Genomic DNA, 25,689 nt, shown 5'->3' with positions numbered 1-25,689 from the left:
AATGTGAGCCTCAGTTTCGCCACCGATAAAATGGGGAGATGTCTCTGGGATTGTTGGTCAGGGACTAGTCTGCCTTGTTCACAGCTGTATACAAAACAATAGTACATACATGTTAAAAGAATGCAGTAAATGCATTCTTAGGACAGTGGCCAGTACACAGCAAGGGTCCAGATAAGTGGTGGCTGCCGGCGTTCAAAATTGTGGAAAAGTCTCCTCGCGCAACAGCCGTAGGGATCTGAGACGCAGACGCACCCCAGCTGATTCCACGCAAACCTGCGCAGTAAGTTCCCCGAGAGGCGAAGACACGCGATTGCGCTTGCGCATCAGTGTTTTCCCCCTCCCCTTCAGTCGCGAGGCTAGTGGGGCGGGCCTCGGCGGCAGCGCGACTAGTAAAAAGGGGAGGACCGAGGAAGGGGCGTGGCCAGCGGCCCGACCTCCACCACCCTCTTCCGGGCTCCGCCGGCTGCGCGCGCATCCTCCCCCCTTCTTTTGTGGTCCGGCCCATTGCGAGGGTGACAGGAAACCCTGTGCAGGGAGCGCCGCCATCTTGGACCAGCCCGAGGTAGATCCTGAGGGAGCTGCAAGAGCAGTCGCCGCCGTCACCGCTGCTGCCGCCGGCGCGTCTGCACCTCTTGGCCCGCCAGCCTACCTGCCGGGGCCTCGGCCGACCGCCCCCACCCCCTCTCCCGCCGCTGCCGCCCTCCTCTTCCTCGTCCTGACGCCCCCCTCCCGCCCGGAAAGCTGCCCAGCCACCAGCAACCCCCCAGGTAACCCAGGCCTTCCGCAGTGTCCGTCCGGTCCGGGCCTCCTCGTCTGGTCCTTGCAAGGGGCGGCGGCGGCGGCGGCGGCGGGCGGCGCCCGGGCCCTGCCCCGCAGGCCGCGGCGAGCCCGGGTCGGCGGAGGGCGCCGCGACGCCGGCCTGACAGGACGCGTGCGGGGGCGCAGGTGTCCCCCGTGCCGCCCGGACCCCCTCCTGCTGCCCGCCGGCGCGGGGCTCCGGGCGTGCGGGGAAGGGTGTGTTCCGCCTGGTCTTCCCCGCCTCCCGGGTAGACCCGCGGCTCCCGCAGGCCCCTCTCCCGCCGCCTGTCCCCGCGGCTGCAGGCCTCCCCCGCAGTGTTTACCCACGCGAGCCGCGCCGCCGGCACCCAAGAGCCCCAGACGTGGCATTCACACCCCAGAGGCCGCATCTGGCCCCGAGTACAAAAGGCAGCAGCAGCCCGCAGTCTCGCCGGTGTCTTGGACTAGCTCCCGCGTCCTTGTCGATGTGGGCAGCCGGTCTAGACCCTGCTGGGGACGCGGTTGTGGGTCCGTGCTTGCCGGGTTCTGGATTTGGTGAGCCCCTGTGAAGCTCAGAACCGACATAGCATCTAGAAATGTCGAAGAAAAAAAGTTTTGGCTAGAATTTTAAAAAAGAAGATGGAACAAGAACGCTTTGAGGATTTGCACTCTCCTGTGTACCGGCACAGAGAGGGATCTTCAGATGTGTTTATCCGGCCTCGTGTAGTCCTTGGAGATAGGTTGTATCGTCCCCATTTTACAGGCGTGGAAACTGAGGCCTGAAATTGTGAGGTAGCTGGCTAACGGTGTACGAACAGACTGGTTTCTCCCCACACGGTGGCTGGTGCTCTCTGAATTACACCCCAGGTTAGACCAGAGACCCTGCCTGGTCATGTCTGACGACTGAATTTCTTTTTTCCTGTGTTTGCTCCAGATGATAACTGATTACCCTTTTATGACTAAAGTCTATCAGGTCAGCTGGTACACGGCCAAATCCTCATTCTCACAGACCTTGGAGGAGATATGCAGGTTTCCATTTTGTTTGAAGAAGCACTTTCCCAGAAGGCAGGTGTTTTCCTGGTGGTCCCACAGCAAGTGTCAAGAGCTCAGATTTGAACTCTGGAAAAGTTTTACTATTCATTTCATTACTGACCCAACTACCTTTTTTTTTATTCTGGTGAGGTTATTGAGGACAAACTTGACCTTGCAATAATCCAAGTTCTACCTCTCCCTCAAGCCTTTCCAAATTTTTCTTCAGAGATCTGCTTTGGTGATTTTACTTGGTCATGCCTTGAAGGATGTACTAGCTAAGGTTTTGGAGTCGGCTTGCCTAGGGTTCCCACTTCAGTGTTGTCCCTATCTATAAAAGGAATAATTGTACCTACCTTTTAGAGTTGTTTCAGGATTAAGTGGGATTTAAGGAAAGCCCTTAGCACATTGCTTGACATAGTGTCCCAGTGCCTGCAACTTTGCCATGCCTGTAGTGGGTGTGTAATATCTGTTGAATGAATGAGAGGAGCAAGGCTTTAGAGAGCCAGATAGTTCCACTTCTAAAAGAGTGGGCTTAAATCCTGGCTTTGCATCCAGTAGTATATAAACATGAGTATATCATTTCTCTGACATAGTTTCCTTATTTATAAAATGATTTTTTTAAGATTAGAGTTTATAAAGTAGTTGGGATATAATAAGTACTCAGTAAATGGTACTAATTATAAAGATATAAAGCTTAGATTCTGATATATTAAAAATTCCTTGGTTATGTGCTTACATGAATATGGTATAATGAATTCCACTATTATGTATAATTATAATGCGCTAGTAAAAATTCTTTGGAATTAAAACCATATTTTCACTTTTTATATTTCATATTAAATTTTAATATTAATAATATTACTAATTATTAAAATTAATAAATTGTAATAACTTCAAATATGCAACAGAATTGAGTGTTCTTACAAGTAAGTCTGTAAGCATCAAATATTTTTGCATAATCTTAGTAAGATATGTAAGATATAATGCTAAAACTGATACTATAGGGAGACAGTTAAAAATGTTTCAAGCTTTTTTTTTTTTTAATGTGGTTGAAAGTGTTAGTGGCATCTGCCCTAAGTCCAGTGACTTGGGAGGCTAAGACTGGAGAATCATAAGTACCAGGCCAGCTTCAGCAATTTAGCAAGACCCTCTCTCAGAAAATTGAAAAAGATTGGGGATGTAGCTCAATGGTAAAGCAGTCCTGGGTTTAATCTCCAATACAAAAACAAAAACAAGTGTCAGCCATGGTAGGAAAAAGCAGTTTACAAACAGATTAGAGATAGTTATATTTTACTTTTTAAGACTTTTTTAGACAATTTTAAAGTATACAAAGTAGAATAATATATCATTAGTAAACATTTCACTGTTACTAATCCTTTTAAGCTCTAATAGCAAGTACAGAATTTTGTCTCTTGGTTGTTAAGTTTTTCTATGAATAAAGGTACTACTTTACTTCCTATTCAGCAGTATACCATAATTAGCTGAAATTTCTTGACACTTTAAGTGATCCAGTTATTATAATCCTTCACATTTAATTAACTATTTTGTGAAAAGTGAGATTTTTTTTGTTTTTAAAGTGGGCCTCCAAGGATTACTTTCAGAAGTTGTAATACTGTAGCAGAAAGGAAATGGACTACTTATTTTAATTAGATTGTTATTAACTGCAGAAGTTTTGTGTCCACCTGACTTACAGTCAAGTAAGCATTCCACTTGAGTGGGCCTATAAGTAAATCAGAATACTCTGTTCTTGAACTCCATGAAGGCAGAGGCAGTGTTGTCATTTTTGATCATTACTATATTGTCAAATCCTAGCACAATGTTTTATGTTCAGTAGATAATATTTTCATAATGAGATCACAAAAGCAGTCCATCTTGGTGCCTCTTTAAAGCAAAATTCTTACTTATTGGAATAAACAAACAAATAAAAAATCCTGAGCAATGAGGGTATGAAAGACTTCAGATCACCAGGAATATTTAGTGGGTTGCTTTTTCCCTGCTGTCTTGAATCAGTTATGTAAAAGTTTTACAGTAATATCATATGTTCTAAGAAGTATAAAATGGTATATAATAGTGTGAAAGACAGTGCATAAACACAGTAGGGAGTTAAACTATTAAAAAAATGAAAAATCCTCTGCTCTTGGTGTTGGTTTTTTATTTGGGGCTGATCATATGATTGGCTTCTTAGGATGCTCCCAGTACTATGAATAAATTCAGAAACAGTGTTGGAAATGATACTTATCAATTTTCAGTACTTTGTGTACTTTAGAACATATTACCAAATGAAATAGAGTGTTTTTTGTTATGTTATACTGCAGGGATGTTTAAGGTTTATAATTTTCCTCTTTGCCTTTTATTCTCTCAGCCTATATATTCTTCCATTTTCACATTTGATGTTTATTTTCTTGAGTATGTGTGTGTCCGAAAATTAGGTATGCTTAATCTTTACTACTCAAAACTCTGCAGCATTTTTAACAAAATCATCAACATATTTCCAGATTAATGCATGTAAGTATAACTGGTTTTTAAACTGAATGCATATTATTTTGTAGTACAGGTGTACTTTATTCAGCCATTTCCTTGTTGATGGGAATATTTAAGATTGTTTCCAGTTTTTTGCTGTAAAAATGGTGCATTAAATGTAATACACTCCTAGCTTTATGAACTGAAGTTTTTGTTTCTATAGGATATTTTCAAGTGGATTTGTGGACCAAAGGATGATTTGGATTATTTTGAAGATATTTAAATATACTGATAACTTTACAAAAGGATGGCATTTCAGAATTCCACAAGCTGTATGAATCTAACTTCACATGTACCTGCGCATTGCAAAACTAGTCATTTGTATAATTAGGAAGGTGTCTGATTCAGTTAATGAAGATCATGTATTCTTTTGGCACAACAGTAATGTTAATATGGAAATATGTTCGTGATTTTTGTTAACGTGGAAGAAAAACATGTTGTGTGTTTTATTTATGACCTTAACAATAGTATGTTTTATATTCAAGATACAAAGCTGAGAAATCCTTTGTTAAAGCTGAATTAAGCAAAAAGTCTTAAGAGGGGTCATTTGACTACATGGAACAACAATTGGGGTTTGTTTTAGTAAACATTTCTCATGACAGCTGTCTACCTATGTATGCTAGGGAAACCATGGCTTTGGAATCAGGCCTGGGTTCAAGTTTTAGTTCTACCTTTGTAACACTGGCTAAATTAGTAGATTATATCCTCAATTTCTTGGAATTTTTCAATGTTGATAATGATTCTACTAGAGTTGTGAGAGTTAACGATTTATGTAAGACAGTATAGGGAAAAGTAATGCAAATCATCATGTGGTTTACTCTCACATGCTCTCTTAGGAAACTTTGTAAAGTAGGTAAATTATAATGACTGCTAATATTACTGTTCATTTGTACCTACAAATTTTTATCACAACGCATCTTTTGAATGTGATTATTTCGTACTTTTTACTCACAATATTAAATTAGGACCCAGTGAGAAAGCTCTGTGTCCTAAAGCAACACCACTGAGTTTCTCATAACTGTGTGGAAGAGGCAGGAATATGTAGTGGTTAAAGAGGGATCTCTGCAGTCAAAACAGTGCCAAATTCAGTCTTGTCTTGTCCATTTAAACTGTGGTCTGGACGTGTTATTGACTTACTGCAACTATTTTCTCATTTGTAAAATGAGAGATAATAGTACCTGTCTTGTAAGGCTAGTAGTAAAGATTAAGTGAAATCACATATAAAATGTTTAGTATATTGCTTGGTACATGTTCTATACCCAGTAAATAGTAACTGTAACAGTCGTGTTTGTTAGTTTACACATTGTTCATCATGTATTTAATGATGTTTGTTGTCTGAATTGTCATTTTTTTTCCTTGTAAATCAAAGGCCACTAGGTGTGGTGGCCCACTCCTTTAATCCCAACTGCTTGGGAGGCCAAGGCAGGAGGATTGTAAGTTTGAGGCCAGTTTTGGCAACTTAGTGAGGCCCTGTCTCAAAATAAAAAGGGTTGGGGATGTAGCTCAGTGGTAGAGCACTTGCTAATGGTAAAACCCTGGTTTAAGTCCCTATCAACACACACAAAATCAGAAGCATTAAAGGAGGTCTTATCTGCTTGTCATCTTTATTCAAATGCTATAAAAGGAAGTGCCTTTTAGTCACATCAGGAGTTGTATACAAATTATAGAATATTACTAAGTTTTTAAAAAAATATTTTTAGTTATAAATGGACACAATACCTTTATTTTATTTATTTATGTGGTGCTGGGATCGAACCCAGAGCCTCACCCATGCTAGGCAAGTACTCTATAACTGAGCACAACCCCAGTCCCCCAAGTTTGTTTGTTTTTTTTTTTTTAATTAGTAGAAGTTGTAGTGTTGAGTGGACTTCTTTTTTCAGAGTATTTGAACTAGACCAACATTTCTTGGTCCCCTTTAAGTTCTCAAAAGGTAAAGCAAGAGCACTTCTTTTTAAAAAAATATTTTCATAGTTATAAATGGACAGAATGCCTTTTATCTATCTCTATCTATCTGTCTATTTATATGTGGTGCTAAGGATCAAACCTAGTGCCTCACACATGCTAGGCCAGCACTCTGCCACTGAGCTCCAGCCCCAGCCCCAGCCCCGCAAATAAATAAAATAAAGGGCAGATTTTCCCCTTCCAAAGCTAGACAAAAATATAGTTTTCACCAATCAATTCTAAGTTTCATGTTTAAGAAATGAGGCTGAGAAATCCTTTGTTAAAGTAATACTAAGTGTATTTAAAAAGGTCCCTTGAATGTAGTTCTAGTGTAAATACATAGTTGACTGAATATAAGCTATTGGAATGTATTTAAACTAACCAGTTTTTTTTTTTTTTTTTTTAACCTTAGAGTAAAAAAGGAAGGGCATGTTGTATCAGTAGCTACAGTGTTCTGCCTCCTTTTTTTCTATAGAAATTAGTAAGTTTGAATAGTTTTCCACTAATTCTGCTTTTAGGTTTGCTTGTTTATTTAAAGAAACTTGAGCCCCCAAATTGCATGGTGAAGTAGAGGCAAAGAAAAGTGCTATATTCAATCTGGAGTAGTGATTATTTTGTTTGGAAATTGTTTATACTACATTGATTTTTCTAATTAACATTCTCAATTTATTATCTTTGTAGATATTTAATTAATGAATATTTAGATATTTAATGTTTTGTTTGATAATTAGCAAGTACACAAATTAGTACAACTAGAATTGGATTATAATTTAATGATTAGTCTTTAGAGCATTTGAGGTAGAAATTGGGATTGTTAGAGGCATAGGTTTGTGTGTGTGTGTGTGTGTGTGTGTGTGTCTCACCCGCACGCTCTGTGCTGGGTATTGAACCCAGGTCCTTATACCTGCTAAATCTGTGCTCTACCACTGAGTTACAGCCCCAACCCCTGTAATTTTAATACAGTAAAATAGATGAAGCAAAGTATATACAGCTGTAACTTTTAGAAGATGTATAGAAAATCAAGGGAAGGAGTACCAGAGAAACAGTAATTCAAAGGTAACTAATTACTTTTACTCAAGTTCAAGTAGGGGAAGAAGAGTGTAGGAGTTAAAAATTAATTAGAATAAAAGTGTACTCTTTTCATGGAGAAGAGAAGTAATGCAGGTTAGGAAGTTAATAACCTTTAAAAACCATTTTTAATGCAAGAGATTTTTTTTGTGTTTAGTATCTGGTTCAGAGATCTGGTGAATAATCCAGACCAAGTTCAGCCTCAAGACCAAGCTTTTTTTTAAAAAAAGTATTAAGTCCCTAATGGCTGGAAAAGAGATGGAAAGTCATGTTGTTCAGAATCAGAATTAAATCTAACTAGAAAAACTCCCTTTCCTGACAGAACTGGTTAAGGGAGTTTTCTATGATGTAGAAGACTGATTGTAAATGTGTTACAACATGCCAGGCTGTAATGGGGAGCAAGGAATCTGCTTGTGTGAATGTAAATGCATATAGCTAAATGGGAAGGCGACTATACTGTGTGAAGTGATTGTTTAATAATTTACTGTATTTAAGAACTTTCTCTTCCTTGATAATTCACTTACTGTAAATATTTTGTGTTGGTTAAGATTTGTTATTTATGTAGAAATTTTATTTGAAGCATGGTAAAGTGTTGATTTCAATAAAGGAATTTCTCCAATAATATCAGCTATCTTGCTTGTATAATTTGATATTGACCAGTACAGTAAAAATCAAATTAAAAAATATATATAAGCCAAAATTTTAAAAATGGGTTAAATTTTGATATTTATATATAATTTTTGTCTTTCCATGAGCTGAAAACTGATGAAAATAAACTTTTATTGGAAGTTACTGCCATTATTAGAACTTATCCCTTGTTTCTCTACCACCAGCACAGTGTCTGACATGTTTGAGGCACATGTGAATTGTTTGGAGAATTTTTGTTGTCATTGTTGAGATGGCATTTCACTATGTTGCCCAGGCTGGTTTTGAATTCCTGAGCTCAAGCAGTCTCCAAACTCAGCCTCTTGAATAACTGGGACTGTTAGGTGGTGCCACCACACCCTGCTGAGAATTTTTTTTTTTGTAAGTTGTTAAAATTGGAAACTAATTAGAGTTCTTTAGGTTAAGTCTGTCTGAAGATAATGAATGGGCTGTGACCTTTTGAAATATATATATATGTGTGTGTGTGTACATATATTTATGTGTGTGTATATACACACACACACATATAAACTTTGAAATTTTACAAGCATAAGTACAATTTTCTAGTAATATTTTTCAGCATTTATAGTATTATTTCTTCAGGCCCCTACTATATTGTTAATCTGCAAGTCCTGTGGTGAATCATATGAAATTGCCAATGATGATGTCCTCCTTTTAAAAATAAAATAATACAGGAACCACATTTTCATGGGATTCAATATAATCTGATGTCAATTTGATTTGAAAATCATGTGATTGCTCTTTGGATGCTCTGCTATTGATTTAAGAGTAGAGGATAAAACTTATTTTGTGTTTATTTTTTATCATTCTGTTTAGAATCACAATTCTGAATAAGTACACTACCTGTAACTTACTTGATCTATTAACAAGGGAGGGGATGTTAAGGAAAAGGGGACTATTTTTAGAGATTTTTGTTGGAAATTTTCCAGAGTAACATTTCTTTTTTGATATTCCTAAGGTGAAATACTGGAGTTTTTTGGGTGTATTCTCATATTTCTGTGAATAATGCATGAGAATGTTAAAGTACTATTCATTGAAGAGAACTTGTATGTATTGATCATTTGTGAAGTGAATTTTACTGACTTATCGTAACCAATATTTTGTTTGTATTCAGTATACTTTATTTTATATATGTCTTTACCTATGTCCTTTTAAAGGCTTGCAATGATCAGTTTGGATAACGTGTATTTTTCCTTCTGCAGTAACACAGTTTTCTTTGTTTTTAGTGCCACCATGGCAACTGCACCATACAACTACTCTTACATCTTTAAATATATTATTATTGGTAAGTTTGCTTAACTTATACTCTTATCCCTAAAGCATTAATATACAAATATTTATGTACTAATATGTAACACTCCAGAAGAAATAAGCTCTTTTCTCACTTTGGAACTAAAAGCTTCTTTAATAAAGATAAATGTACCTTTTGCATTGTGGCCTAGATACTTCTGTAGTACAGTGCTGAGTACCTAGTGTAGTGATTTTGGTTGTTCTTGAGGGCTACCTGAAAGATTGTTAATACTAGGAATGAGGAATGAGATTAATTTCCTAGTAGTATTGAAATATTCTAAAGATTACTTGAAAATTCTGATATCCCCCTGGATTCCAAAAATTGATAGCGAACATTGTTGATTCAGAATAATTTCTGTAACACATAAAATATATTGCTGTAGTATAGCCAGGAATGAGATTTATTCTGTTGTGGTTTTTATGTAATATAAATTCTTTTCTTTTGTCATTCTATAAGAAATAAAAAATGTGAGATAAGACACAGGATCTAGTCAGTCAAGCTTCCAAAATTCACTTTGTTATTTCTGCTTATTATGTTTCCTCATTTGTTACTCCTTTGCTTCTGTGTGTTTGTTAAGGGGTTAAAAAAAAAAAAAAAAAACACCCAAACTTTGATACAGCTCACAGTAACATTTCATAATTTTGCTGGTAAAGTTGGTGGCTCACTGTTAACATAATAAATTTATAACCAAATTCTGTCACTGCCAAAGGTTGGAACTAGTCAGTGAAAATGTACGTACACATATTTTTAATCCATTGTAAAGAAGGAAAAGCGTCTCAGAAACTTGTGATATGGTAAGGGACATAAGAATCATTGCATATGATATTATAAAACTGAGAAATGTAATTGCCATCTTAAACTTTTTTTTTTTTTTTTTAAACAGGGGACATGGGAGTAGGAAAATCTTGCTTGCTTCATCAGTTTACAGAAAAAAAATGTAAGTTCAATATGTGAAGTAAAACTTTAGTATTTAGTTGTAGATGGACACAATAAATTTATTTTTATGTGGTGCTGAGGATTGAACACACGTGCGAGGTGGGCGCTCTACCACTGAGCTACAGCCCCAGCCTTTTAGGAGCTTTCTTTATTGTTACATTTCTACATTTTTAAAAACTTGAGTCATTTTCAGTGTACTTTATGAATTAAATATAACTTTCCCTATATTCACACTTTTGTCTTTAGGTGCAGTGATTTCTTTTTTTAACTTAGATAAAATGAAATATATTATTACCAGTATGTTTTGAGTATTGGTTTTTGTTTTTCTATGGTTCTGGGAATTGATCCCAGTGCTTTGAGCTAGGCAGGCACTCTGTACACTGAGTTACACCCCGGCCCAGAGTGTTAATTTTTATATGTGGTATATTCTGACTCACGTTTAGATTTCTTGGTGGCAAAAATGTTATTTTAAAAAAATGCATAGAATAATGTTGGGCTGGGGATGTGGCTCAAGCGGTAGCACACTCGCCTGGCATGCGCGGGTTGCTGGGTTCGATCCTCAGCACCAATAAAAATAAAATAAAGATATTATGTCCACCGAAAACTAAAAAATAAATATTAAAAAAATTCTCTCTCTTTAAAAAAAAAAAGATGCTAGAACCATGTCAAATTTAAATAATCTTATTCTTTGACTCTGTTGTAGAAATTGATTATCTTATTGTACATTTGCTGCATATATTTCATTTATTAACTAATTAGTAGATTTGAAATACTTAAAATGGAGTTTTCTATATTTATGACCAGTTGATAAGATTCAGAGTACAACTCTCATTTTAGGTGATAGGAGAAGGGGCCAATTTGTTGTGATTGATATGCTAAACATAAGTGAAATTGTTTGTGTATGTTGAAGTCATTTCTGTAGCATTTTTGTGCTACTAACCACAGAGATTTGATGTAACATTTATGAAGTGTCCATTCAATTGTGCAATTGTACCAGAATAGTGAGTTTAGGTTTTAAGCGGCCTAATAATAAGGGAAAGGACTTGTACTATTGGCTTAGATATATGTAACTTGTTAGTGTATAATTATAAGTATGTATTAAATGTGATGATTTTGTTTGAGACACTGATAATATTTTCCAGGGTAAAAATTTGTTTGATTAATAACACCTAGAGTCCTAAAATCTTTGATTTTTTTTTAAACGGAGTAATGATTGTCAGATGGCTAAATAGTATAATTTTGGCATTATGAAGGGTTTATTAAAAATCTTATTTGTACTTAGCAGATTCTTTTAGTCCAGGGGGTCAGCAAACAGTAGCTAGTGGGCTAAATCCAATTACTGCCTATTTTTTGAAATAGGATGTTATTGGAACACAACCCTGTCTATTTTACATATTGTCTGTTGTTTTTTTTTTTTTTGCTTCAGAGGCAGATTTGGGTAGTTGTGACAGAGACCTTTTGGCCTACAAAACTTAAAAATTCGATTGTTTGGTTCTTTCCAGAAGTTTGCTGACCCTTATACTAGTTCATTCTCATTTGACTTCTAGTTCTTTGCTTTCCCCGCCTTACCCCGCAACCCTCCAGTGGTAGAATTAGTCTAGAGCCTATAAGTATTAGCAAGTCTTTTGATTATTCAGTGGATTTTCCCCAGTAGTCTAAATTTGAAGTTTTCTGAAAGTTGGGATATTATATTTTTTTCCCCCTCCCTAACAGTTATGGCTGATTGTCCTCACACAATTGGTGTTGAATTTGGTACAAGAATAATTGAAGTTAGTGGCCAAAAAATCAAACTGCAGATTTGGGATACAGCAGGACAGGAGCGGTTTAGAGCTGTTACACGAAGCTACTACAGAGGAGCTGCGGGTGCACTTATGGTGTATGATATCACTAGGTAAGAGGTGAATAACTTTTCAACCTTCATACTTGGGAATAGAAATTTACTTTGGGAAATGTGGTTTCTTTATTATTGATTTAGGCATTCTTTAGTTTGTAGTTGGATGACTAAATGAATGTATTTGGTTTTACAACTTAAGTTGCTGTCTACAACTTGATATAACTTTTTTTTTTTTCTGGAAGTTGGTATGATTGAAGAAAACTTTAGGAGATGGTGGGTGGAGCTAATTGAAGAATACAGTTCTGAAAAGCAGCATGAGTTGAATTATTTAAGAAGAAATGATTATATTTGAAGCTTTGTTCTTTCACTTCAGTAGAAAGCAAGCAAGTCTTGAGGAGTTACTTTATTCAGCCTCTGTGTTAAAATTTACGCCTTCTGAAAATAAGGCCAAAGATTTAAATATACAGTTTTGCTAATCCAGCATGATAGATTGCAAGTAGTTCTTACGCTAGCATCTGAAGGGGAAAAGGTGCTATTTTGAAATATATAGCATTTTTTTTTTGACATTTAGGTGGTGATTTATGTATAATACTTCAGTGTTTAATTGTTCATTTACTTAAATTCTTTTTTGTCCTAACATGGATTGAAGTGACTTAAATACTACATGCAGCAGGATTAAATTTATATCAACATGGCTATTTCTGGAAACTCAAGGCACTTGATATAAAGTAGCAAAACTGGACTGTAAGGTTTACTTTGGAGAACATGGAAAACTATGCTGTTTGTCTCCCATAAGCTAGAAAATGAACTGGATCACCTTTCATGTTGATGCAAAGCACCAATCAAAAGCAGCGTGACTCTCTCTTTTTAGGGGGTAGAGATAGGTGAGTGGGACCAAGTGATAATTACTTTGAAGCATATTTCTGTTTAGGAAATGCTTTATACTATTTCCTTATGTAGAGTTGCAGTGTACATTAGCATATTAAGACCTTGAGAAATTCTTCAGTAATGAAATTCCTTACTGTTTAACTTTGTTTAATTTGGTGTTTCCTAAGTTTATTTTATTGAGGAACACACACTGTGGAAAATGCTGCCTTAGAATAAAGATGGTGTCTAATTATAATTGTAGTACAAAAGTCTCAGTAAATTTCTACAACTGGGTGGTCTCAGGGAAAATCAGTAAAATAAGCCTTACTGCTCTTTCTTTTAGTCAGGTAGTTGATAACATGATCAGTAAATGGTATTGTATAAGACTATTTAAAAACCTGTCTGTGTAGAACTGTCTCATTTTATTAAAAATGCCATGCATTATTAATAAATTTAAATATGGTGATTTATACTTAAAATGTAATTTATATTTAAAATATTTTTGCTTTTAAACATCTTTTAAACATATAAGTAAAATATGTCTATTTAAATCATTGAAAGTAGTTCAGGTAGAAACAACAGAAATGTTCATCAACTGATGAATGGGTAAATATAATATCGCATATCCACACAATAGACTGCTTTTCAGCTATAAAAACAAATGAAGTACTTACACGAGCTACCTGAGGATCAACCTTGAAAAACATTATGCTAAGTGAAAGTAACTAGACAAGAAGGCCACATATTAGGTGGTACCATTTATGAAATACCCAGAATAGGCGGATCCACAGACATGGAAGATTGCCAGGGCCTAGGGAGTTGCTGGGGGTGGTGGTGGTAGGGTTCTCTTTGGGATCATGTAAATCTTCTAGAATTAGATAATAGTAATCAGTGCCCAATTTTGAATATATGAAAAATAACAATTATATACTTTAAAAGGGTAAGCTTTATGGTGATTGTATTTCAATATTAACTGTTACAGATAAAAGATACTTCAGGCTTTACACAATGCTTTCTTGACTGACACTTTATAGTGACATTGATGTTGGAGTCATGATACCAGTTTACCTCCCAGTTTTTCTATTATTAATACTTTACTGAGACTTAATTCTTGGCATTAACTGTAATTGTTACAGGATACCTTTCTAAATTGAGAGCAGAGCTTATCATGGCAGTTGTTTTGCCAAATCAGTTTTGATATATATCTAATGTCCACCTTAAAGCTAGGAATATTTTAGCACTTCTTTTTAGTGTTAGTACCACCAGTTAATTTTATATCTTTATTCATAGATATAAAATTATAGTGAATTATCTGAATCATTGGCAGAAGTGAAGGTGCACATAAATAATATGATTTACATGATCTTGATGCTACATATCTTAATGCTTTATTTTAGTCAGGTAGTTGGTAACATGATCAGTAAATGGTATTGTATAAGACTATTTAAAAACCTGTCTGTATAGAACTGTAGGTTTTTCTTTTTACCAGAGTGGTGGCAGTTTATAACAATTCACTCTTCCTGTCAGCTTTGAAATTTTAAAATTCATCAAAATCAGAATAAGTATGTTTGGACTTATTTATCATTTGTGTAAGAAGTAAAACATCCCTGTTGTGTGAAGTCATGATATGCTGGTACTGCAAATATTGAGCAGTGGTAAGGCTTGTACTTTTTGAAAGTGATATTTGACCATTGTTTACTTACAACATTTTAAACCATTAAGAAAAAGGTGCTGTCTTGATATGTGACATCATTTTTTGACGTTTAGGTGGTGATTTATGTATAATTTGAGATAGTACAAGAAAAGAAAAATACCTGAGTAAGGAATTTTTTTTTACTTCCCATTGGGGAAAGAGTAAATATTTGAAATAATGAATACTTCTGAGCACTGGCAGCTAGAGATCATGGAATATATTCGCAAGGCAAACCTCAGAAACACTTTAAGGACACATGGTATGTGTGAAAGGGTTGTAGATCTTGACCTGTATCCTTATGGCCTTCTCTTTCCTTACATGTCAGATGGGTGAGATGGGATTAATGTTCTGAGTCTAGAAATCAGAAACATTTTTAACTTCATAAAGGTTATCTTCTTTAGTAAGTTTTACTCTGTATAATATTGTACATTACAAATTTTCTTTAGCAATGGGGTTACATTCTGATACTTCCTTGTATGTTGAAAATATCAGTCAAAAATGCATGTAATATTCTGGTAAACCTTTAGTAAAATCAAGTTGAAGCATCATAAGTTGGAGACCATCTGTATTTGGATTTGCTTGCTATTGTGGGGCCAACTTGGCTAGTGCAAAGTAGCCTATGAATTTTTAAACTTTTGCTTGGAGAAAGAGAAATAGGACAGTTTGAATCTGGAAATGCTGCCAGGTTAAAAAAAAATGCAAAGTTAGGTTAAACTTCCTTTCTGATATCTGGGAACTTAAATTTCTAGTCACGTGTACTAAATACCCTTTTAAAGCTAGTTTTTATGCTTTATAATTAGCTTACTCTTTGAATTATTACTAAAATAAATTACATACCATCTTATACTGTGATTTCTTGGTTTCTAATTGAAAATTAAAATGCAGAAATGTTTTTCTATTGAACGTGTCACTGTCTAGGCATTTTGGTATTACATTGTGTCCATTTTGTGATTGAAAATCTGGATAATTTCAAAATAATTTTAGTTTTGACTTCAGATTGTTCCATGCTTGCTTATTGGTTTGTTTATGGATGTACTTTTAAGTATAAATAATTTGATTCTGACATGTCATTAACATAGTTGTCGGATGTTATTTATTTATAAATAATGAGTTTAGCTAGATTTTTAAAAAATCATATGGTTGTATTTCATAACCATTCTTCATAGTAACTACCTAGTCAAAATAAAAATACTGACTAAAGCATATACTTTAAATATTTGCCAAATTTTCTTTTTTTTTTTCTGTTTAAATGGTAGTTGTATGTGGAAGTCAACAAATTTAAACTTTAATTTTTGCAGAAGAAGTACATATAACCACTTAAGCAGCTGGTTGACAGATGCAAGGAATCTCACCAATCCAAATACTGTAAGTTAAATGACATCTTACTATAAAGAAAAGTTAAGATCTAAGCTAATCCAAACAGGAAAGCCTTTTACTGGTGAGATTTTTGTATTTGGGTATTAGGAATGAGATTTTTTGTTGTTGTGGTGCTGAGGATCAAATCCAGAGCCTCATGCATGCTAGGCAAGTGTGCTACCAATGAGCTATACCCCCAGCCCCAAGAATCTTTAGATAAACTGAAAACTTAATATTTTTTCCAGTTCTAATTGCTCCAGGTTTTCCATTTTATTATAATTGGTTTTTGTTCATGTTTGTGGTTTAAAAAAATGAAAGTTATGAATGGGGTGGTGATTTCATGTCAGTTGGAGACTATGAAATCTTCAATTTTAAAAGGGATGCCTGCATTTGTTTTGTACAATGTTGCCATTGGAGAAAACTGGGCACAATATATAAGAGATCTGTGTTATTTAACTGGATGTGAATCTACAGTTATTTGAATATTAGCATGCTTTAAAAAACCAGTTTCTTAACCAGACTGAGAAGATATTTATTGAGATTTTTAAAGCCAGCCATCTAAACTCTAGTATACAAGGATAAACAAACATTCTTAACAAAAGAGGTTATAGTCTAACAGGGAAGCGACAGGTATATAGATAACTATATTGAAAAGCAGACTGAAAAATGAAGTAGAAAATAGGGTGGCATAGTGTTGGGGAGTCTAGGATGAACAGTGCCTTCTGGAGAAACCAGCTTTGCAAAGGTATGGTGTGTAAGCAGGGCCTTGAGTAAGTTTCATTAATTTCTGTGGAAGGTCTTCCAGGAACAATGAGGAGAAGGACACTGAGCTGTGACTGGAAGGCCTATGTCTCACTTAACTTTGTATGTCCACCATCTAGCAGAGGCCTGGTTCCATAAATATGTAATCAGTAGTGAGATTAGCTTTTATGATGGAACAGGAGTTTAACCATAATTGAAAGTCAGTTAACATTGTATGCCTATTATGCTAGAGACTGTACCTGGAACTTTTATTTTCATTATTGTGTTGGTATATATATACAATCTGTAGATGAATGTTGGTAGGAGCTTTATTTACAATAGCCCAAAACCGGAAGCAATCTAGCTAATGTGCTCAGGATGGAACCCAGTACTTCACATGTGCTAGGCAACCAGTCTACCACTGAGCCACAACCTCATTGATACAGGCAACGGCTTGGATGGCTGTCAAGGATAGTATGCAGAGTAAAAGACAATTTCAAAAGGTTACATATTATATCTTCCATTTGTAACATTATCAAAATGATGAAATTGTAGAGATGGAAAAACAGATGAGTGGTTGCCAGTGTTAGGGATGAGGTGTGAGAGTAGTTCTTTCAGTGATGGAATGGTTCTATATCCTGATTGTTGTGACAAATCTATACCTGTGATAAAATACATAGAATCACACACACATGCACAGCCATACATGAGAGCATTTAAAAATTGACATTTAAGAGCTGTAGATTGTACCATGTCACTTTGCTGATTTTTAAGAGTATGCTGTAGTTACATAAGTTGCTACCATCGGGGAAGCTTGGTGAAAGATACACAGGACCTCTCTTTTTGCTGTGACTTTACAGTTATTTCAAATAAAATGTTAAAGATACTCATTGTAGAAGGTCCATGGAGGCATGTAGTAAACAAATTAGCCATGTCCTTCCTGTCTCTTTTATAAACACAGTCTAACCAGATCTTCAAAAGAAAAAAAAAATCTCTATTTCTTGATGTCCAGCTCATAAATTCCATTTTCTATAAAGTTGCCTTTGGATTTTATGTAAAAGTTATATATATTTTCTCATTTTGTTGCCAGTATGTTCTATACCTCTGTTATTAGCATTCCATGTGCGTCCCCTCTCAGTAAGGTGGGAAGCCTGCTTTTGAAATTCTTAAGTAATTGGGAAGGAAGTGGTATTCCTCCCTCCTCACCTCCCATGAAGCCAGGGTGTTTTCCTTGTTTGTTTTTTTAAATACTTTTTAATTGCTGATGGGCCTTTATTTATTTATATGTGGTGCTGAGAATTGAACCCAGTGCCTCACACGTTAGGCAATGCTTTACCACTGAGCCACAACCCTAGCCCAGTTTTCCTTGTTTTGAGTACCTATCTTATGCCCCTGTACTAGGCAGTTTTGACTTTTAACAGACTTGTTTTTTTAAAAAAAGTTGAATTTTTTTAAGTGCCATTATTTTATTCTTTAAAAGACCAGTGGACTGTATGTTAGGGTATTTTTTCCTTCTGAGTGGGCATTTGTTTATTGAATGAAGAATGTTTACTTTTGTTGTACTGCTTGACTAATGTCCTTGCAGAAGATTGAAAGTGTAAAAGAGCCAGGTACTGTATTTCACATGAAAAAGGTGGAAGGTGGAAGCACCTTTTAGTTGAAACCATATCTGGATTACTATACCTGTATGGAAAGGGAAAGGAGGGGGGAGATTTTGATGTCCGAAATAAGCTTTTACACACATACAGTTGATCCATAAATCTTCCCTTCTTTGCCCCATGGAAAGGCCCAAACCGTTGACTGTTTCCAAGACTACACACTTTTTTCTTAAAGCTTTGCAGAGCTTTCTTTAACTTTGGCATAACTTTACTTTGTATAGATGGTTCCAAATGGAAGATTATAGGTGTGTGATATTTTGCCATGGACTGGAACCCATAGCATTAGAACCCTGATTCTCATTCTCAGCTGCCCCCGTGGCAACACACAGACATTTGTGTTTACCTGCTATGAACTTAGTCTTGCCTAGAGATAGTGTAGGTAGGACAGTCTTTGTCCATAGGTCACAATGAGAGTTTCCTACTTGGTTCTAACATCCTACTACCACTGACTTAGTAGCTTTTGGCAAGTTCCTTTACCTTATTTGGGCTCTAATTTCCTTACCTGTCACTTGAAGGAGTTGAACTAGTGGTTTTTAAACTTTCTGAGAGTCCCAAAACCTTTCCTATATATATAAAAATAAATGTGTGTGTGTGTGTGTGGGGGGGTGTATGTATGGGATTTATTAATCTTACTCAAATAGATGTTGTTCTAGACCAGAAGTCACATCCAACCCACAGTCTAGTTTTGAATGGTTTGCAAAGCTAAGGATGCTTTTACATTTTTCAGGGGTTAATAGAAAACAAAAACAGCAAAGAAGAATATGCAGGCCAGGCACGATGGCACATGTCTGTAATCCCAGTGGCTTGGGAGGTTGAGGCAAGAGGATTGAAAGTTCAAAGGCAGCTTCAGCAACTTAGCAAAGTCCTAAGCAACTTAGTGAGACCCTTTCTCAAAAGAAAAAAACAAAATGGGCTGGGGATGTGGCTTAGTGGTTGGTTAAGTGCCTCTGGGTTCAATCCCTGGTACAAAAAAAAAAAAAAAAAAACAGGTGGAGACTATATGGGGTCTACAAACTTGAAAAATACACTACCTTTTCTTCACAGAAAGCTTGTCAAGCTTTGGCCTGTGTGACTGCTAAGGTCTTTCTTCTTACTAATGTCTTTATGATACTGTAGACCTGCCTGATGGTATTGCTAGTACTTGGTTGCCTTTTTGGACCCAGTTTTTTGTTCTGTCAAGATTTGGGGGGGGTTTCAGAATTTGCATGGTTGGTTTAAATGGTTTCTTTTGTTTTAAGATGTCTTTCTTTTGATTACAAATTAGGTAATAATTCTCATAGGAAATAAAGCAGATTTGGAGGCACAGAGAGATGTTACATACGAAGAAGCCAAACAGTTTGCTGAAGAAAATGGTGGGTTTCTTTTTAACACTTAATGATTACACTTGGGAGAATTTCTGAGAAAAGGTGGGATTTTGATATTGCAGATTATTTGACAAATTTTCAAAAATTCAGACTGCTCAAAAATCTCAAGAATGAGGGAATAAAGTGTGTGCAGAAGCTTGTATGAAATTCATTTTAGGAGCAGTTCAATTGATTAGAAATATTAAGATAACCCCAATCAAAACTATACATTTTTTTGTACAGTAACTACAGGAGGAATACTGACAACTGATGGGAAAACTTACTCAGATGTTACTGAAGAGAAACACTCTTGTGAGTTAGTTTGAAATGTCCTAATTATAGTCTCAATTTTATTTTTAGGCTTATTGTTCCTTGAAGCAAGTGCAAAAACGTAAGTATAGTTGAAATGTTGATTATGTTTCAGTTATACTGTTTCTCAAAGTAGAACCATGTATACAAAAAGTGTATAATATATACACACATGTACATATACAAATAACATATCCATGTAATATGTGTACGTGTGTGTTTGTGCGGGTGCTGCTGGGGATTGAACCTAGGGCTTTGTGTGTGCTAGGCAAGCACTCTACCACTAAAGCTACATCACCAGTTCCACGTGTAGTTTTTAATGACAGGAAGAACAGTAAGCAAACATACTTCCCATGTCACATTTAAAAATAAGGTGAATTTTTATTACTTAAAAAATTATTTCTTGATTGTTCCCATTGGTAACCCAGTTTAATAAATGAAACTGTTTATATTCCAAAAGTTTTGTTGGACTTTCACAACAGGAATTTGGCATATTGGATGCAGTCTTGGCTAATTTGTTCATATAATACTTATGATTATGTTAAAAAGCATGATACTGTGTATGTGGGTTGTACTGAGATTTAACCTGGGGGGCTCTAACACTAGGCTACAGCCCTAGCATCACCACCAGGCTGCCCTGGAACTTGGAATTCTCTTGCCTCAGCCTCCTGAGGCATTGGGATTACAGGCCTGCACCATTGTGCCAGACTGGAAATATTGTCTAAAAATGATCATTTCTAATTGTTCTTCCATGAATCCTTGTACTCCCAATCAGAGTTCTTTATTTATTAAGCCAAAAAGTCTTTCAAGTGATGAGTAGAGGGTAGCTTATTTTTGTTTAGTCTTACATTTGATTCTTTTAGTCTCAAAAGATTAAAAAATGTGAACATGGCTAAGCATGTTACCATCATATGATAAAAACAGGACACAGTCCATACTTACACTTGTTTGATCAGACAGTGTAAATTTTGGAATCCTATTCAGCATGTTTGGAGAAATTTCCATTTCTATTTGGAGTACCCTGTCTGTTGTCACAGAAATGGCCTCTCATCCATCATGTTCTATGTTACGTGTACCATTTTAGTAATAATTAGAACATGTGTAATGACCTGATACAGTTTGTAGAAACAGCTTTTAGTATGTTTTTTCACTTTCCACCAGAAATATCTTCCCACATTCTCTTAGTCCAGTCAAGTGATCTCTTATTAAATGACACTGGCTAAGTTGAAGATATCATGGTAGTTGACTGAAGGGTAGCAAAAAAGTCAGTGTATAATGTGTTACCTGTAGAAATCTATGGTTCTTGAATAAAAATTGTTAATTGCCTCTTAGGGGAGAGAACGTAGAAGATGCTTTCCTTGAGGCTGCCAAGAAAATCTATCAGAACATTCAGGATGGAAGCCTGGATCTGAATGCTGCCGAGTCCGGTGTACAACACAAACCGTCAGCCCCGCAGGGAGGCCGGCTAACCAGTGAGCCCCAACCTCAGAGAGAAGGCTGTGGCTGCTAGTGACCTCTTTGCTGTGGCCCCTCATTTGACCTTTCACCTCTGTCTGTTGGAAGCAGTACTTTTTACTGCCACGTTGTCTTCTGTACATCTTACTGGGTTTAATTAAAAAAAAAAAACAAAGAAAAAAAACAACTCTGTTGTAAAAACAGTTTAACACAATACTAAACTGCTAAACAACTAGATGTAATCAGGTTATCAAAGGCAAGTAGAGTAATAAATCTCTCCTGCATGGTAAATCTAGACTTTTTTTTCCCTCCTCGATTGTCTTTGTGATAGATATGTCACCAATATATGATTTAAACTGAGCACTGATGCTGGACTTGATGATTTTTACCTTCCCTCTTTGGCAAGGCATTGTCTCACTGTACGGTTTAATTTGCTGATATCTTCAGCCTTTCTCCCTCACTTTGACTGTTTGTCTGTTGCAACCAGTAAGTTCATTGCTGTGAAATGACTTCTGATGGTAGAGAAGGGGTTCTACAACTGCTTTTGTTTTGTTTTGTTGGATAAATTCCCTGTTGTCAGGTGGCATTTTTCTTGATGAGGTTTGCTTCTGTCTTAGCCTTGCACAGGGAGAAATATCCATTTATCTTTTCTCTCATGCTTAATAGCTTTATCTCTCTTTTTTTTTTTACACACCATTTATCCTTTTCTCTTTAACAGAAAGTAAATATGTATAAAATTTGAAGGAACCGAACTAACAATACATCCTGTGTATATTATTTTAATGAAGAAAATAAATTGATTACTGGCATTGGAACAGTATAAAATACCAGTTTGTACAGTATGACCTGTATGTGACCATGTTACTCCCTGCCATTTCACACAAGGAAATAGACACAACTGCAGTTCACAAGTAATACTGGCTCCATCCCTTGGTGCTGGCAGTGTTTGGGGACATTATGCTGGAAAGAGCTCCTAGCGTCAGCAGATTTAACACTAGCAGATTCTGTTCCATCTTTGCACTGTGGCTTACCTGCTGATTTTCTTAACTGTTCTTGTGCAATCGACAATGTGCTAACCTGCTTTTCTCTTTTTGTAAACATTTTGCATTACGGGCTGCATTCTTGCCTTACTGTATAGAAAAAGAAAAAAGGCTGGGTTTATTATTGCACATTTTAAGCTTTTATATCTTTATCTTCTTGGAATGGTCGAGATTGTGAACCAAATAGCCAGAACCATAGGTCTGCTGTTAAGGGATTTTAAATTGTGCATTTTTAACACCACAGTGAAATGGGATTATCCCTTGTGTTCATAGTGGGAGGGGCTAGTTTATGTCATGTTGGCATAAATCATTTTGTAAAAGGGAAAGTGTTTCTAATGGTGTTTCAGTGTTTGTGCTGATACAAAGTAAGTTATTACTTTGCACTAGGTGGTTTGGCCACTGAAAGAATACATATTTTAAGAGAAACAATCTTCCTTCTTTAGAAAACTGTTTTCCTAAGTTCTTCACTTCTGTTGATTGCTTTTTAATTGAGTTTATGGTTCAGTGGCTGGGGATTGAGAAGTTACTGGAAGTGTAGGATAGGTAAACCTGAGCATATTATATAAAATGCGCTCAGCTCAACTGCTGTGTTTTAAATACACATTTTAAATCCCTATTTACAGACACTAACGTAAAGTTACATCTTTCTGGGCTATAAACCTGTCATAGTTCCAGAGTATTGTATAGTCAATGTTAAATAAAAGCCAAAACTGGAATGTGCAGAAAAATAGGATTTGGTTTATTTGTGGACTCATTTTTATTTTTGTCTCTGTTAAAACTTTTTTAAGGAGATTCCTGGAGTGGATTGGGATATTCTGTTAGGCTTACAGTGGTCCATTTTGCTTACATTGTTGCATCACAAGGGATTTGCCCAGGGACCATGACCTGCTGGTGTGTGTAAATATTTACAAAAAACAAACCACCTACTGGGATATAAGGTAGCAATCACAAACTAAAGACTCCTTGTTTAGGTGCAATACCCTGATTCCCAAAGTTAGTTACAGTGGGTCTTAATTGTTTTTGTGACAGAAGGATTTATTCAGACTGCTGTACTCTTCATTTGATGTAACAAAATGCTATTAATCTAAATATTTGTAAATAAAGTACCTGTATCTAGATTAAATTAAAATTGGTTGCATTATTTTCTGAACTATAATAGGATTTATTTTCTTCAGGTCAATGGTTTTTTGATGTTTAAGTGTTCAGTTTTTATTGCATAACTGTGCTTATTCATTGTATGAAGAGGTCTACATATAAAACCACATCAATAAGTAATTGAGCTAGTTTTGTCCTAATATTTACATAACCCTTGGATTATTTTCATTGACCTTCAGTTTGAGGTCAGCATATTTGGTGGTTGGTAATGTTCTCCCTTTACTGTACCTGGGGCCAAATTTTATTATTTGCATGTGTAAATCCCTATAATAAACTTGGGTGCTCAAAAGTGAGGAGCAGATTGTCCTGTTGTAACATGAGGGTGCCAGACACTGGGTAGGTAGTACACTTTGGAGAGAATGCAATTCTTTTAATTTTTAACCCAAAAGCGCTTCCTGCTTGTGCAGTCACCTGTTTGGATTACTCATTGCCCTGCACCCTTGAGGAAGCCCTTGAGTTAGTTATTGGTGCTCAGTACTATTTATGCATTAGACATTCCAGTACAATGTTCAAGTTATTTTTCATGGATAATAAAATGTTTGATGCAGTAATGTTGATTTTATTTTTGGTGGGGGTGGGATTGTTGGAGTCATATACAAAATACTAGTGGTAGTAAACAATTTTTTGGGAAAGATGTATATTGAAACCACTTATTTGACTTCATATATTCATTACTTCACTTCTCTAATTCCATAAGGCCATATGTCTTAGACTTTTTTTTTTCCCCCATATATCCATTGTTTTACATGTAACCTTTATAAAAATAGAATTGTCTGGTCCACTCACCTTAAACAGAAGACCAAATATCTTCCATTTCTGTCTATTTGGGAATACGGAGAGGGTTCGTGTGGCACTTTAAATTTAATTTAATCTACATCTGCAGCATATAAAACCACATCAATAAGTAATTGAGCTAGTTTTGACCCACATTCAACACAGGCCTGAAAACTGCCCTTGAAGAATGCCAAAATTGTGAATGGGCCAGGCCTTTAAACCATTTTGCTAAGAGTTGCAAAAGTGAAATGAAGGAAAATGTAAATACAAAATACAAACCAAGGGGCTGGGGTTGTAGCTCAGTGGTAGAGCGCTTGCCTGGCACGCACGAGGCACTGGATTTGATCCCCAGCACCACATAAAAATAAATAAAATAAAGGTATTGTGTCCATCTACAGCTAAAAACATTAAAAACAAAAAAACCCCGACAAAATACAAACCAAATTTTGTTTTAGAAACATGCCTTCTAGACCATACTAAATCAGTAATTGTATGTGACTTCCATTATCTTTACTGTAATTAAATTTGTGTAGTATCTTAATGATCCAGTTCTAGCCACACTATAGGAATCTAAAACTTTGGTGGCAAGGGATTATTACACTGTGCTGTTCTGCATAGTAACATGATATAATGCCAGTTCTGGCTCAAAAGTTATTTGGTGGTCTAGAAAACAGTTCTTGGGAATATTTTAAAACCTCTATTACATATTTCCCTTTGGGAATAATTCTATTGTCACACAACTGGGATGGTATTTTTATTTTTCCTGTAGTACTGGGGTTTGAATCCAGGGGGGCTCTACCACCGAGCTACATTCCTGGCTCTTTTTTTAAATTTTGAGACAGGGTCTCCCCAAGTTGCTGTGGCTGGTCTCTAATTGGGATCCCTTTGCCTCCCAAATAGGTGGGATTATAGGCGTGTGCCTACCTGTTATTCTTGTTTTTAGAGAAATGTATAGGTCATGGAATTGAGCTGTTAATTATAATTCAAAAGTTTAATAAAAGTCTGACTACAATATGAATTTATGTGACTGGGTTAGTGTTTATAAAGAATAAAGTTTTCCTAATTTCCCCCCAAAGAATATTATTGGCCAAGGAAAAATGTCTGAAGCATAATGGTTTTATATTATTTTTGAATCAAGAAACATTCATTGGGAAATAGAACCTACTTCCAGGTAAGGGATAGTAAAACCAACTAGAAGATTGTCATTTTCTTGGAAATAAGGCAAAATTTGAT

General features: G+C 36.2%; 1 protein-coding gene across 1 annotated transcript; it reads left to right on the top strand.

The window, feature by feature from the left end:
* Positions 1-490: 490 nt before the first annotated feature.
* On the top strand, positions 491-25,474 carry Rab14 (RAB14, member RAS oncogene family). The gene is made up of 8 exons (XM_027945004.2): positions 491-767; positions 9,231-9,289; positions 10,179-10,232; positions 11,945-12,122; positions 15,924-15,990; positions 19,645-19,732; positions 20,084-20,114; positions 21,365-25,474. The coding sequence occupies exons 2-8, from the start codon at positions 9,238-9,240 to the stop codon at positions 21,540-21,542; spliced, it is 648 nt and encodes a 215-aa protein (XP_027800805.1). The 5' UTR covers positions 491-767; positions 9,231-9,237; the 3' UTR covers positions 21,543-25,474.
* The last annotated feature ends 215 nt before the right edge of the window (positions 25,475-25,689 follow it).

Source organism: Marmota flaviventris, chromosome 13 (assembly GCF_047511675.1).
Source record: "Marmota flaviventris isolate mMarFla1 chromosome 13, mMarFla1.hap1, whole genome shotgun sequence".
Taxonomy (NCBI): Eukaryota; Metazoa; Chordata; class Mammalia; order Rodentia; family Sciuridae; genus Marmota; species Marmota flaviventris.
Note: the sequence above shows the minus strand (reverse complement) of the source record. Positions and strands in the feature narration are given on the sequence as shown.